Source organism: Salmo salar, chromosome ssa21 (assembly GCF_905237065.1).
Source record: "Salmo salar chromosome ssa21, Ssal_v3.1, whole genome shotgun sequence".
Taxonomy (NCBI): domain Eukaryota; kingdom Metazoa; phylum Chordata; class Actinopteri; order Salmoniformes; family Salmonidae; genus Salmo; species Salmo salar.
Window position 1 is genome coordinate 13499414 of NC_059462.1, and position 15526 is coordinate 13514939.

The following is a 15526-nucleotide window of genomic DNA, read 5'->3' on the forward strand; positions in this document are numbered from 1 at the left end:
GGTCAGCTCTAGGAAGAGTCTTTGTAGTTCCGAACTTCTTCCAATCCTGTCTCAGAGCTCTATGGACAATTCCTTTGACCTCATGGCTTAGTTTTTTCTCTGACATGTACTGTCAACTGTGGGACCTTAAATAGACAGGTGTGTGCCTTTCCAAATCATGTCCAATCAATTGAATTTACCACAGGTGGACTCCAACTTGTAGAAACACCTCAAGGATGATCAATGGAAACAGGATGTACCTGACCTCCAATTTAGTCTCATAGCAAAGGGCCTGAATACTTATGTAAATGTGGAATATTTGTTTATGAATTTGCTAAAAATGTTAACTTGTTTTTGCTTTGTCATTATGGGGTATTGTATGTAGATTTAGGGGGGAATAAAAAAATATATATTTTTAGAATAATGGGGAAAAAGGGTCTGAATACTTTCTGAATGCACTGTTATCTATAGCCCTCAAACTCAACTGTGGACTTTGAAGCCAGTTCCACCGTTTTTTTCATTGTTCCCCTCTAATCAGTGACTGATTTTAGACCTGGGACACCAGGTGGCTGCAATGGATTCAGGTAGAACAGAGAACCAGAATGCTCTGGACCTCTGGCCTCGTACCCCTGATCTATAGTAGGACAACATCAGCAGTTGGCTACCAACAGCTGGCAGACATGTTTACATTTGCTTAGTTTGATCAATTTTATTTAGGTGGAAAATGTGAGCTAAATGCTAGCTAACGTTAGCATAGAGATAGAAAGCTAGCTCTTTTGACTTTCACTTACCCGGTTGACTTCCATGCTCACGGAAGCCCATGATAATGCTCCTCGGTCTCTGCTGGTGCTGCTGGACTATAGATAGTACATGCCTATGGGAAAGAGTAGTTACAGTATAGAGCAAGGTCAAGGTGTTTGTTGGGCTGCGCATTGCGGTAATTCTATACATTTGTATATACAGCCTGCCGAGTGCGGGCTAATCTGAAATGTGACTCTTTGGCATTTCGGAGAAGCCCCAGAGGCATGCTTTCTTTTGGAGGGGTGGATTTTGTTCCTTAGACGCCACATTGATTGTAGGGACAGCATCCACTTTGAGCAGTAATTTCTTGCTGAAGCAATCTTTCCATTGTTGATAGCCGTGGAAATTCGAGGATGAAATGTGTCCCACAGATTGACGAGTAAGCGCACAATGCCTCATTAGCTAAATTTCCATCCAATTGGCGACAGATTGAGACGAATATTCAAAAATCTGCATACTTTTCCCCACCAGACATTTCCATGAAATTGCAGATAAAAGGCTGCGTGATATAGTGCACAAAAATAGATTGTTGCGTTATATAAATCATTTGTAGACTGCAAATTGACCGCAAGAATCCCAAACGGATATAATATTTGAAATAAGTAAATATTAAATAAATAAATCTTGCTTACATTTGTATTCGATCATGTGTCTATTATGCGTGGGAGTACCTGGGGACAGATCCTCAAAATGAAATACATTTCCTGGTGTTTTTATTTCCAACATTGAAAATAATACAAATTTTGCTCAATTTGGGTGTCCAAATAAAAACCACCCGCGGGCCAAATTCAGCCCATGGGCTGCCAGTTGGGGAACCTTTGCCTACATGATGAGTTTATTTTGGACAAAAGAGCAAGATTTTTGTTTGTCAAATGGCAGCCATGCATCGACTATGTCACCAGAATAAGACCCTCAATATTTATTGGCGCATCAAGCTCATCACCTTGCACTTTCACCACCCTGTGAAGTTCACAATTTATTTAATCTGTAGCCGCAACCCTAATAAACTGCATGCTTTCCCGACGAGTCATAGTGGGAGGACCACACATGTCATCGCGTGACTCCAAGTTTACTTCAATATGGTTATTATATATCAATATTTGAGCATAAGTGTTTTCACCGATATTTCTCACATTCAATTTAAAGACCCAAAGATCCCTTGTATGCATGTTATTTAATCTTTTTTTTTTACCCCTTTTTCTCCCCAATTTCGTGATGTTAATTTGGTAGTTAGTTTTGTCCCTTCACTGCAACTCCCATACGGACTCGGGAGAGGTGAAGGTCGCGAGCAATACATCCTCCGAAACACGACTCTGCCAAGCCGTACAACTGGCGACCGCCACAGGAGTTGCAAGAGCGCAATGGGACAAGGACATCCCGGCCGGCCAAACCCTACCCTAACCCGGACGACACTGGGCCAATTGTGCACCGCTGTATGGATCTCTCGGTAGCGGCTGGCTGCAACACAGCCCGGGATCGAACCGAGATCTGTAGTGACGCCTCTAGCAGTGCGATCCAGTGCCTTACACGGAACCCAAACCGGCTGCGCGCATCCGCCATCGTGCGCAAATTTATTTTGTCCCCCCATACCAAACGCGATCACGACACGCAGGTTAAAATATCAAAACAAACTCTGAACCAATTATATTCATTTGGGGACAGGTCGAAAAGCATTAAACATTTATGGCAATTTAGCTAGTTAGCTTGCACTTGCTAGCTAATTTGTCCTATTTAGCTAGCTTGCTGTTGCTAGCTAATTTGTTCTGGGATAGAAACATTGAGTTGTTATTTTACCTGAAATGCACAAGGTCCTCTACTCCGCCAATTCATCCACACATAAAACGGTCAACCGAATCGTTTCTAGTCATCTCTCCTCCTTCCAGGCTTTTTCTTCTCTTGACTTTATATTGCGATTGGCAACTTTCATAAATTAAGTGCATTACCGCCACTGACCTCGTTCGTCTTTCAGTCACCCACACGGGTATAACCAATGAGGAGATGGCACGTGAGTACCTGCTTCTATAAACCAATGAGGAGATGGGAGAGGCAGGATTTGCAGCGCGATCTGTGTCAGAAATGGAACTGATTTCTATTTTAGCCCTTGGCAACACAGATGCTCGTTGGTGCGCGCGAGCAGTGTGGGTGCAATAATTGAATAACATACATTTCTAAATTTACTTTGCAACGCATGCGACACGAGCGGTGTGGTTAGACCAATGTACCACTCGGGAGGCCCTGAGCATATTTTGTTTTGCCGTAATTTTGAACATTTATCGAAAAATATTCTGTTGCAATCAGGCCAGTAATTACTTTTTTTTTATCCAACGTACTTCACGATCATAAAAAGTTTGAATGGAATCATGTTTACACATTTATCCCACTTTTTTCATTCATCGTGTGATGCTGACCACGGGGCATTGTGGGATTTTTTTCCTGAAGATAGAGCTGACTTGGAGAATTTCTAACCCAACTTCAACCTTATGTTATAACAATTGATTTAAGAGTTTGTAATTTGGGAATGTTTTCTATGGATGCTCGAAAGTTACTGTTATGTGTTTCTGGCATTGACAAATAAGTGCTACACAGCCTTTAACCACTAGTGGTGCGTGGGTAAAATCACTGTGGAAACCAAGCCAGGAAAAATGTACAACCTGTGTTGTGATAATTGCGTTGTTTGCTCTATAACCTGTTAGTTCATATGCCTTGACACAGTGATACAGAGATGTATAAGGCCGAGACAATAACAAAACCAGAGAGCAACCTCTGTCCGGTGAAGTCCACAAAGCATATTGCATGTAACAAACCGTTATATGACCTACAATATGGTGAAGCAAGTTAATGTTTCCAACATTTTCAGACTACTAAACAACTATTGATTTAGAACCACAGAGAGTTACCGCAAGTCGCAAAGAACACAGGAGCTGCCTCCACTGTTCCAGCACCATTTCAACATCATCAAATAACCTATGCTTAGTCTAACACAGTGACAAGTAAAATATACATAAAACAATTTAGTCCAATCATTGTAAACTAAATATGTGGCTGTCCATGGTTCGCATTTCTCTCTCTCTGTGTGTGTGTGTGTGCGTGCGTTCGTTCGTTCGCGCAAGTAGAAAAAAAAGTCTAAAATGCTTGCTCACTAGCCTAAATTCCTTTCATGGGCAACGATGTGCCAAGCCAGCTAGTTAACATTAGCCTACTACGTCTAGCTACATGTTGAACTTCCATCCTCTCTGGCCAGGGGCACAATGTATGAATTAATGGTTGGATCAGAATCGCAGTTACAATCATTGGCCAGTGTGGAGAATGAAGTAAAACCACAAGTCCAAATCCCTGTCTCCATCCATGGCTAATTTAAGAGAGGGGCAATTTTAGCTAGCCAGCTAGCCACCGTAGGACCACAACGCAACAACATGCAACAATTTAAGTTTGTTTCTGTCAATAACGTTTTGCTTTTGATGTGATTGGAGTGAAGCCAAATCCAAACTGGCTTTCCTTGCCCCTTTTTTTATATATATTTTTTTGGTGTGCCAGGACAATTCACAGTTGAGCTCACTCAGACAATCAGCGATGAGCTAAACTATGTTATACTTTTTCAATCAAGGGAGGCCAAATGCTCACTGCCTTCCCTTGCGTTCAGTGCTATGGATGGCAACAATGTCATACTCTTTCTGACCAGACAGAGTCAGACGAGTAGGGTTTCGCTCACACTGATGCTTTCTCTAGTGAGATACAGCCTCTTGTGAAAAGAAGGAAAATTATGAAACGCAGACCATTTCTGGGGGAAACCTGGCTTCCCTTGGTACCGATGAATACACACACACACACTACCTTTTAACTGCAGCTCAAAGGCTGGGTGCAGTAGTTTATTTAGAATTCAAAACTAAACTGACGCATGTCAGAACTTTACAACCGGACCAGTTAAGTATTTGTTGTTCTTTTAAAGGGAAAATCTATCTTTTTGGATTTTATTTTTCATTAGTCCGCTGTTGATACAGTCCCGACATATTTTGCATGTCAGCAGTCAAGTCTTCAAGATTTTGGACTTTCAACATGCAAAGTGTCACCGGCCCCATCACGTTATCATGATGCAAAATGCATTTGCGTCATGATGTGGCCGGTGACACATTGCTTCTTGAAAGTTCAATATCTTGAAGGTTTGACTGCTGACATGCAAAACATTTCGGAAAAAAATTACCAAAAGAGTGGATTTCCCCTTTTTAAGTTCTCTACATGTTTTGGAAACTTCATGAACACAAGCTTTAAAAGAGTACGCTATTTCCCACATTAAGACCTTACACAGCCATTCAGTGTAACAACAATTTTAGTGTGTTTAAAACCCTGTTCTCTTTGTTTGGTTGTCATTTTCTGTATTTGACGCTGCAAAAAAATGATTTGTACTGTATTCGCAAATGGAAACGGCAATGGTAGATGTTACTTGCGCAATTAAACTTTTTATCAACTTCATGTTTTGTTTCAGTACTCTGGGCAAAAATAGTTGTTGTAAAAAGGATATTATTCTTTCCAGAGAGGAGGATCTCATGCAGAGAAGAGGGAAGTAAAGACATTGTGAGCTTAAGCTCTAATTCATCAAGGTTAATATTCCATGTTGCTCCTCACTATCTCCATTAGTTCGTTTTTACTGTCACATTAATTCTTGACGGCAATCAAATGTAATATATATATTGTGCCAAGAGCTATTTCCTGAAGACTTTGGTACTATTTTTTTGTATGACCAAAAAAGGCAAATACCAAAGGACAAAGGCAGCACTTTCTTCCAGGACATCCACAAGAGAATAGCTCCCTCTCCCAAGTTCACTTATCAGACAGTTTATTCTACCTTCCCATATACTGTCCTGGGAAGAACTAACATTTTCTATGAAGTTCATAATGCCTTATAATGCGCTAGTTATGGCAGACTATAAGCCTAAGTCTTCAGAACTCACAAGTGGTTAGGAAACCAAAACATTTTTATAGATAATGTACTATAAAGGCAAATGCTTTAAACAAGGATTCTGAATGTACAAATGTGTTATTTCCCACAGTATGTGCTCCGTCAGAGGCTAGCCAACAAACTGGACTGGTGTTTCAAACTTGTGGTAAATGAGCTGTACGATCTTCATCTATGCTTTGATCAATAAGTCTTGTCAATGGTAACAACTGGATTCCAGCTATATTGGTGCAGGAACACAGTGATTATGTGGGGTAAAGGACAGGAACTTTAACTTTTGATTTACTAATGCTTGCTGCTGTTGTAGCTCACAATGTAATCAATTGCAATGACATTAATTTATGCGAATCCTACACTCACCATTTTTAGATTCTGTCTGGGTTCAGATCAATATACTGATTTTACTTGAATAACTGCGTTGAAGATTCACAAATGGGAATCATTTGTATCAAATCTCATTGGATCCATTATCGACTGCATTGCCAGAACTGCGTCCTTCCCAATTTGTAATAATTTATCGTCTCTTTTCCAGGTGAGGCAAGGATAAAGAAACCGAATACAAAGACTCCTCTCAAACAGGGTAAGAAAGACTTCCTCATACATGCAAAAATGTACCCATGTACCAAGCTTCTCAGAGTAGGAGTGCTGAAGTAGGATCAGCTCCCCCTGTCCAAAAAGACAAAACGGATCCTAAATCAGCTCTTCTACTCTGGAGCACTTGATACATAGGGCCCCTGTACTAAAACTCTCTGGCCTAATAGAGAACGACCCAAATGTCAACAAGCAGGATAGATGATCCCCTAGCCTGTGCTCCAGCCCAGCGCTCTCATTCAGGTTAGAGGGCCTCAGCTGCTCTGTGAGAGCTGCTCCCTGCTCTGTCTGAGGGTGCCTGTAATAGCAATCGGAGATTCCCCCTGCCAACCCATCTCAGCCCCCAGATTATTGCACAAACAGTGGACGGGGGGGAGCCAGATGAGTACTGAACGCTGGTTTACCTGGAGGTTTGTTCTGATGATGGATAGAGATGTTTCTGGCTGAAGTGTGTGTGTGTGTGTGTGTGTGTGTGTGTGTCATCCAGCTATACCTCCTCAGATTGTTCAGTTCCCAGACGACATGAAGATCCTGGCAGGAGAGAAGGTGGAAATTCTCTGTAAGTTTGGAGGAGCTCCACCAATCAAATGCACCTGGCTCAAGTTCCGCAAACCAGTAAGGACAAGTCTGTACCAGTCCACCCCTTTATGTATTGATTATATATTGACTCTATTGCTCTGCCCTGTCTATGATCAAGTCCAACCATCACCTGAAATGAACAACCATGTCCAGTTTCTAATTATTTATATATAGAAAACAATTAGAAATTGGACATGGTTGTTCATATATATATATATATATATAATAACACTATAGTAACTCTAACTGTTTTAGCGAACGTTTCCTTCTCTGTGATATGACTGACCTTATGGTGGTTTTGTCTGCAGATCCAAGAGGTCAAAGGTGATTTAACCATTGAAACCACTGAGTCCAACAGTAAACTGACCATCGCTGACAGCCAGCAGGAGCACTGTGGCTGCTACACCGTCGAGTTGCGAAACAACTACGGCGTGAGACAGGCTGCTCTCAACCTCACCGTTGTTGGTATGTTCCATTTATTCAAATCAGGCCGTATTGAATTTGGCCTCTAGGAGCTAGGCAGTGGCGCCATTTTTTTGCTCCATCATTGACATTCACGAGACAATTAAGAGTCTGAGAAATCTTTCCCTGTAAAATAATTTTTTGCTATAGCGCATGATTTAACTCGCTCTACTACCTATCATGTTCGTCTCTCGTAAAAAATGGCAGCCTTGTAGCTTTGGGGAATGTGGTTGGGGAAGGGAAAGGTACGCAGGCCGGGCCAGCTCGAGCTATCTAGATCCTAACACTAACAAGCCACTGCAGGGATCTCCAATGGCCTTTTAAGGCTGTGCTTTCTCTTCAGCTGTTGCTTTAATGAGGCCCTTTGCCACTTCTGTCAGAGTGGAGTGTATCCAGCCTGACTCAGGGAAAATACACAGCGGCCTGGGAGACGAGTTATTGAGCTGCTCCACATAAAAGCAAACGTTTATGTGCCCAGAGAACTGTTAATAGAGTACAGAGACGCAGCACTTGATACACACTGGTAAAAGCAGCCCCCTACTTAGATGCTTGTTAATGTATATGATCCTCGCGTTACTTTTACAACCTTCGACTGCATCTATGGTGTATAGAGGTTTTAGTATTGAATTGTTTCATATCATTTGTTTCGTTGACTCCTCTCCTATTGCAAGCCTGTTGGTGTCAAGCTGTGTTCTTTTGAGGTGGATTCGTTTGGTGTTTTACAATGGAACACTGGTGATTAAGTGGGGGGTATGCTTGTAACAGCTTGTGTAACATGCCTCCCACCCCTTCAACAAAGCGCACTGTAGCTAGCAGACAGTCTGGGGCATATCGTCTGACATTGGCTGTACGTAAAACTGATCCAGACTTCTTGTGTGGATCCTCCCTTCCTCACTGCTCATCTGCTCTCACGTATAGTCTCCTGTACTGTGCCTTTAATGGACAGCCTGCCATGGACTGGATATGCTGAAACTGTTGATGAATGGTTGTTAGCGGTTCAGAAGGTAGGGGGTAGCCACTATAGCCAGACACCTCTTTTCATTACCAACACAGCTGTGCTTTTATGTATGGTGACTACTGAGTATTAACATTTTGTGAATGGAAGGTTTGTTTGTCCTTCCTGGAACTGTTATGGTTTGATCTCCCCCTCAGGTGGTTCATCTTGCGCAACACATTTATCAGATCCTGGGACTGGGAGTCTAATCTGTCCAAATCTTCACGAGTCGACTAACTCAACTCGCGCCTGTGCAGCGGCCGAAAAGTGGGGGTCTAGGCTTTGTCCCAAATTGAACCCTATTCTCTATATAGTGCACTACTTTTGACCAGGGCCCATAGGTATCTGGTCAAAGGTAGCATACTATATAGGGACTGGGTTACATTTGGGACAAAGCCTAGAGCATGTTTCACATCAATGTAACCCAGACCAGTGTTCAGAACTCAGCGTTGACCTCTTGAGTGGCTCTGTGTGACCTCTGTGTGTTCCAGACAAACCTGATCCTCCTGCCCGTGTTCCAGCCGCCTCAGACATCCGCCGCTCCACCCTCACGCTGTCATGGTACGGCCCCACCTACGACGGGGGCAGCGCGGTCCAGTCTTACAACCTAGAGATATGGAATTCTGTGGACAACGAGTGGAAGGATCTGGTCTCCTGCAACAGCACCTTCTATAATGTTAACAATCTGCTGGGTCAACGCCAGTACAAGTTCAGGGTGCGGGCCGTCAATATCTACGGTATCGGCGAGCCCAGTGCAGAGTCTGAGCCTGTCACAATGCTAGAGGAGGATGTAGAGGGTAAGTGGGGGTCTTCGGTGTACCGCCACTCATTGGTTACAGTTATCACTCATTGTTAACAAGCTGTTTTCTTTGACATTGTCGGACATTGATTCATACTAATGATTATTAATTCATACCAATGACTAACGACACATTTTTTATAATTTTATCGAACAGAAAAGGAGGAGGTTGAGGATGATGAAGGTATGTCTAATCCAATCCAATAATCCATGTTTCGACAATTGTTTCCTTAAAAAAATTTAAATGGGTAACACCTATGTAAAATGCTTTATTACGTCCTTTATAATGTCTTACAATGTGCTTATGTGTTATGACTGACTAAGCATATATACTGTCATAACTCAAAAGTGTCATGTTCCTATTTTCAGACAAAGAGCCAGACTACAGAGATGTGACCGTTAGAACAGATGTTAAAGTCAAGGATCTGTATGATGTGGAAGAGCGCCTCGGAACGTGAGTACCCACCTATAAACATGTTGGTCAGCAAAGCATTGATTTAATTGTGCTCCTCAGGCTCAGTCAGTAGAGTGTTGCACTTGTAACACTTGAGTCGTGGGTTCGATTTCCGCTCCGGGTCCCCATATGAACAAAGTATGCCCTACTACTGTACGTCACCTTGGATAAAAGCTTCTGCTAAATGGCATATATTTCAAGCAAAGCATTTATCTACATTGACACTTGTCCGCAATAGCCCTATTGTACATGCCTCTCATCCATGATGTTCTCTATCAGATTCCTCAAAAACATTTTTGGCTTTTATGTTGTAGGGGGAAATTCGGACAAGTATTTAAACTTTTGGAGAAGGCAACGAAAAAGCATTGGGCTGGAAAGTTTATCAAAGCCTACTCTGCGAAAGAGAAAGATAATGTGAGACAAGAGATTGCTATAATGAACTCCCTCCATCACCCCAAACTTGTCCAGTGCATTGATGCCTTCGAAGGCAAGTCGGACATCGTCATGGTTTTGGAAATGTGAGTATATTTCACTTTTATACCTTACAAATAATATTAATTTCAGTTACCCTATGGGCCCTGGTCAAAATTAGTGCACTATATAAAGAATAGGTGCCCTTTGGGATGCATTGGCCTATTTACAGTAGTTTGGCTAGAAATTGTATTTAGTAGACAACAAACTAATGACACTCGTGTGTACATTTTTTTTTATCTGAATTTGAAAGTGATATAATCTTTATTTTGGGGAATTTCAAAGGAATTTGTTTTCCATTTCCAACATTTCCGTCTGATTTATTTTTACCAGCCAGAACCATCGGCTTTTTTATTTTAGACATGTAAACACATTAGACTGAACCATTTCCCCTTTTCTTTTTATAGTATTGTCAAACAGTTGACTGACACAAGAACACGACTCACATTGTGGTATCCAGTGAATGATTTTCATATTTGGCTGTGATTATCTATATTGCAGGATCTCAACCATCTTTCTCTCTCCCCCTGCAGGATCTCTGGTGGGGAACTGTTTGAGCGTATCATCGATGAAGACTTTGAGCTGACAGAGAGAGAGGTCATCAAGTACATGCTGCAAATCGTGGACGGGGTCCATTACATCCACAAGCAGGGCATAGTCCATCTGGACCTGAAGCCTGAGAATATCATGTGTGTCAACAAGACTGGGAGCACCATCAAACTCATCGACTTTGGCCTCGCACGCAGACTAGGTAACCAGGCCTCATGTGCAGAAGATATTTTCAGGATTAAAGTTGCAAAATTCTGGTAATTCTCCCTGATATCCTGGTTAGATGATTCCCAGATATCCTGCTCATTCCCTCCTGATTCCAGAAATATTCCAACTGTGATTTCTGGGAAAACTTGGGAATTTTGGTCAAGTTACAGGAATTCAGAATCATGACGTTTCTTTTCAATAACTTCCTATGCTAAACTTGAACATTTTCATTCTTGAAACCTTCTTCCCTTGTGTGCCTTTAGAAAACTCTGGAACATTGAAAGTTCTTTTTGGAACCCCTGAGTTTGTGGCCCCAGAAGTGATCAACTATGAAGCAATCAGTTACCCAACAGACATGTGGAGTATAGGAGTCATCTGCTACATCCTGTGAGTGTCAAGCAAGTTATAATGACCCTTTATAACCACTATAAGTACCCTTATAACTATTCTTATTTGTAATGTTTGTGGTAAGCTTCTATGGTAACACTTTATTTGGATAGTCCCAAATGGATGGTTTGTAGATTGTTCAACTAATTGTCAGCAACATTTCAACTAAATATCTACTTGCCCTAGCCTTAAAAGACAACATTTGGGTTGTTATTGTGAAGTATTTACTGATGTCCTACACAGTTTGTGTAATTTTATGATTTCATGTCTGTTTAGTGATGAGCAAAACCAGAAATTGCTTCTCTGACGTTTTCCAGTAGGATCCCTGAGATGACTAAGACAATACATTTTGGACAGTCAATTATTACTGATCGATATGTTGCTCTGGTTGTCTAACATTTTGTAAATATTTTAAAGAGGCTCAGAAACCAATAGAAATAGATTTATAGTTGGCTTACTCCAATATTTGTCTGTTCTGTTCAACTTTAATGATTCCATTCGGCAAAACCACTACCACCACCAACCGAAGTTGCTGCTCCTGCCGCCATTGTGCCCTTTCCAAATAGCCTATATACTTTCGTATTGAATTACTTGTAAACTTCATACTTTTATTCATTCCAATAGGCCTCCAGTGTTGTTGGAAGGTTGCTTGGACAGTCGCTGAGGCTGTATTTGTCTTATTGTTGAAAACACTATTTCAGATGCAGCAGGTTTAGTTAGTTAGCTAGCTAGCATTGATAATGTTGGCACCAAAGACACAGGCTGAGACTAGGATTCCTTAATGATTTGCCTATACATTTCAGAGTAAACATTGTGTTCTTCTAACAGGCCTACATGTTTGGACTGTTTAAGACAGTTGCTAAGATGAAACTCTGCTGTTATTGTTGCAAACACTATTATTTTGGATGTAGCAGTCGGGCTAGCTAGCATGCCATCTAGATGCAGTAACTCTTATGGTTAGCGTAGCTAGTTAGCATCATTTTTTTTTTTGTGGATTGCAGTTGATTGGTAACAATAACATGAACATATATTCAGCATGATGTTCATCCAAGCATTATAATTTACAACCCAAAAGTAATGTGAAATACACTCAGAACTTATGGCTTAAGCAATATATTTAGACTAAGCCCTGTCTGGGCTTGATGACCAGCCAGCTAAGCTAACAGCAGGCGGAGCATTGCATCATGGGAGGCGAAATGTACCCTGGGAATCATAGTATGCTGTAGGGGAGTGCAATACAAAAGCTTCAAAATGACGAAAATGAGGAATTATGACTTAAAATTTTTATAAAACATCAATGTGTATCAAATCTAACAGTAGTGTATACACTCACTGGCCAGTTTATTAGGTACACCCGTCTAGTACCGAGTCGGACCCCCCTTTGCCTCCAGAACAGCCTGAATTATTTGGGGTGTTCTACAAGGTGTCGGTAATATTCCACAGTGATGTTGGTCCATGCTGACACGATGGCATCACGCAGTTTCTGCAGATTGGACGGTGGTTCATTCATGACGCGAACAGCCTGTTCCATCTCATCCCAACGATGCTCTATTCGGTTGAGGTCTGAGGACTGCGCAGGCCACACAAGTAAACTGAACTCGTGATGTTTTTTCACTCCTCAATTGTCCAGTGTTGGTGATTGTGTGCCCACTGGAACCACTTTGTTTTTAGTTGATAGGAGTGGAACCTGGTGTGGTCGTCTGATGCAATAGCCCATCCGTGACAAGGATCGGCGAGTTGTGCATTCCGAGATGCCGTTCTGCACACCACTGTTATACATTATTTGTCTGTTTGTGGCCTGCCTGTTAGCTTACACAATTCTTGCCATTCTCCTTTGACATCTCTCATCAACAAGCTGTTTTCGCCCACCGGACTGCCGTTGACTGTGTTTTTTGTTTGTTGCACCATTCAAATAAAATTGTATTGGTCACATACACATGGTTAGCAGATGTTATTGCAAGTGTAGCAAAATGCTTGTGCTTCTAGTTCTGACAGTGCAGCAATATCTAACAAGTAATCTAACAATTCCACAACAACTACCTAATGCACACAAATCTAAGGAATGGAATATGAAACATAAATAGGCTAGATGGTATAGAATACAGTATATACATATGAGATTAGTAATGCAAGATATGTAAACATTATTAAAGTGGCATTATTAAAGTGACTAGTGATCCATTTATTAAAGTGGCCAATGATTTCGAGCCTGTATGTAGGCAGCAGCCTCTGTGTTAGTGATGGCTATGTAACAGTCTGTTGGCCTTGAGGTTGGCCTTGAGATTGAAGCTGTTTTTCAGTCTCGGTCCCAGCTTTGATACACCTGTACTGACCTCACCTTCTGGATGGTAGCGGGGTGAACAGGCCGTGGCTCGGGTGGTTGTTGTCCTTGATCTTTTTGGCCTTCCTGTGACATCGGGTGCTGTAGGTGTCCTGGAGGGCAGGTAGTTTGCCCCCGGTGATGCGTTGTGCAGACCGCACCACCCTCTGGAGAGCCTTGCGGTTGTGGACGGTGCAGTTGCTGTACCAGGTGGTGATACAGCCCGACAGGATGCTCTCAATTGTGAGGGTTTTAGGTGCAAGACAAATTTCTTCAGCCTCCTGAGGTTGACAGCGCCGCCTTCACCACACTGTCTGTGTCGGTTGACCATTTCAGTTTGTCCGTGATGTGTATGCCGAGGAACTTAAAACTTTCCACCTTCTCCACTGCTGTCCCTTCGATGTGGATAGGGGGGGTGCTCCCTCTGCTGTTTCCTGAAGTCCACGATCATCTCCTTTTGTTGACGTTGAGTGAGAAGTTGTTTTCCAAACACCACACTCCAAGTGCCCCACCTCCTCCCTGTAGGCGGTCCCGTCATTGTTGGTAATCAAGCCTACTACTGTTGTGTCGTCTTCAAATTTGATGATTGAGTTGGAGACATGCATGGCCACGCAGTCATGGGTGAACAAGGGAGTACAGGAGGGGGCTGAGCACACACCCTTGTGGGGCCCCAGAATTGAGGATCAGTGAAGTGGAGATGTTGTTTCCTTCCTTTACCACCTGAGGGCGGCCCGTCAAAGTCCAGGACCCAATTGCGCAGGGTTGAGACCCAGGGCCTCCAGCTTAATGAAGAGCTTGGAGGGTACTATGGTGTTGAAGGCTGAGCTATAAGTCAATGAACAGCATTCTGACGTAGGTATTCCTCTTGTCCAGATGGGGTAGGGCAGTGTGGTGGCGATTTGCATCGTCTGTGGACCTATTGGGGCGGTATGCAAATTGATGTGGGTCTAGGGTGGCAGGTAAGGTGGAGGTGATATGATCCTTGACCAGTCTCTCAAAGCACTTCATGATGACAGAAGTGAGTGCTATGGGGCGGTAGTCATTTAGTTTAGTCATTCTCGGTAAGCCCTGGACACGTGTGCATGAAAAGCCCAAGAGGGCGGCTGTTTCTGATATATTGGATCCGGCGCGCCCGGCACCAACATAGTTTTGCCCGTTTTAACGTTCAGTCAAACAGTAACTGGATGCCTGTTTGCCTGCTTTATGTAGCAAGCCACGGGCACGCGACCCATTGTCTGTAGGAGCGATCCATTTTCGTGAACGGGCTGGTGTACTTAATAAAATGGCCTGTGAGTGTATACGAACAGCATACCTGGTTATAAAGTGGCAGAATTGTCCTTTAAACTTTATTCTAACCCTAACCAGCAAGCTGTTGCAGTAATAGTTGATAGTTTGAGCATCTGTGTATCATCTATAGGGGACTATGCAAATTAAGTATGGCTGTCTATTTTCTACAATGTGTCCAAAATCTCAAACCAGCCTTACCAGGTTTTTCTGGGCTTTCATGCTCTCTGCAACAGATACTTTCCACCAGCAGGCAGTGTATGGGCCTTTCCGTCCTCTATGCCTGTAAATGGATATAGAGGAAGAGCACAGCGATACTCTCCAGTGCCCCCAAACCTCTGAGGTCTCCTTGGTCCACAAAGATTTATTACACACTGCTTACATAAGTGTTACAAATGAGGCTCTCACCATATCTCCTCTGTTGCTTCACAGATTCCAGGCTGCGTCCCAAATGGTGCCCTATGTAGTGCACTGCTTTTGGCCAAGGCCCTACGGGAATAGGGTGCCATTTGGAGAATAAAAAGCTTTACTGATGTACCGTTATACACCTACAGTATGGGAAAACATCTGGGTGTGCCCAATGAGACAAGCAGCTTTGTTGAAATTTACAATAGTAATAATTTATACTAAAATTTGGCCTTTCATCATTTCAAAATAAGCAGGGTTTAGGGTGCCGCCAGGGTGTGGTGTACTTTGTG

At 42.5% G+C, this 15526-nt stretch overlaps 1 protein-coding gene across 4 annotated transcripts in view; it reads left to right on the top strand.

Moving 5' to 3' along the window:
* Window positions 1-15526, top strand: part of LOC106581830 (myosin light chain kinase, smooth muscle) — an 89031-nt gene that overhangs the window by 67154 nt on the left and 6351 nt on the right. For 2 of the 4 annotated variants that reach the window (XM_014164223.2, XM_014164224.2), the window contains 10 exons: window positions 5826-5879; window positions 6264-6311; window positions 6810-6937; window positions 7210-7366; window positions 8849-9154; window positions 9314-9340; window positions 9526-9610; window positions 9925-10128; window positions 10615-10832; window positions 11101-11224. In XM_014164223.2, the coding sequence (XP_014019698.2) occupies window positions 5826-5879; window positions 6264-6311; window positions 6810-6937; window positions 7210-7366; window positions 8849-9154; window positions 9314-9340; window positions 9526-9610; window positions 9925-10128; window positions 10615-10832; window positions 11101-11224 (1351 nt within the window). The remainder of the gene's footprint in view (window positions 1-5825; window positions 5880-6263; window positions 6312-6809; window positions 6938-7209; window positions 7367-8848; window positions 9155-9313; window positions 9341-9525; window positions 9611-9924; window positions 10129-10614; window positions 10833-11100; window positions 11225-15526) is intronic. The other 2 variants (XM_014164225.2, XM_014164226.2) reach the window with 2 other exon arrangements.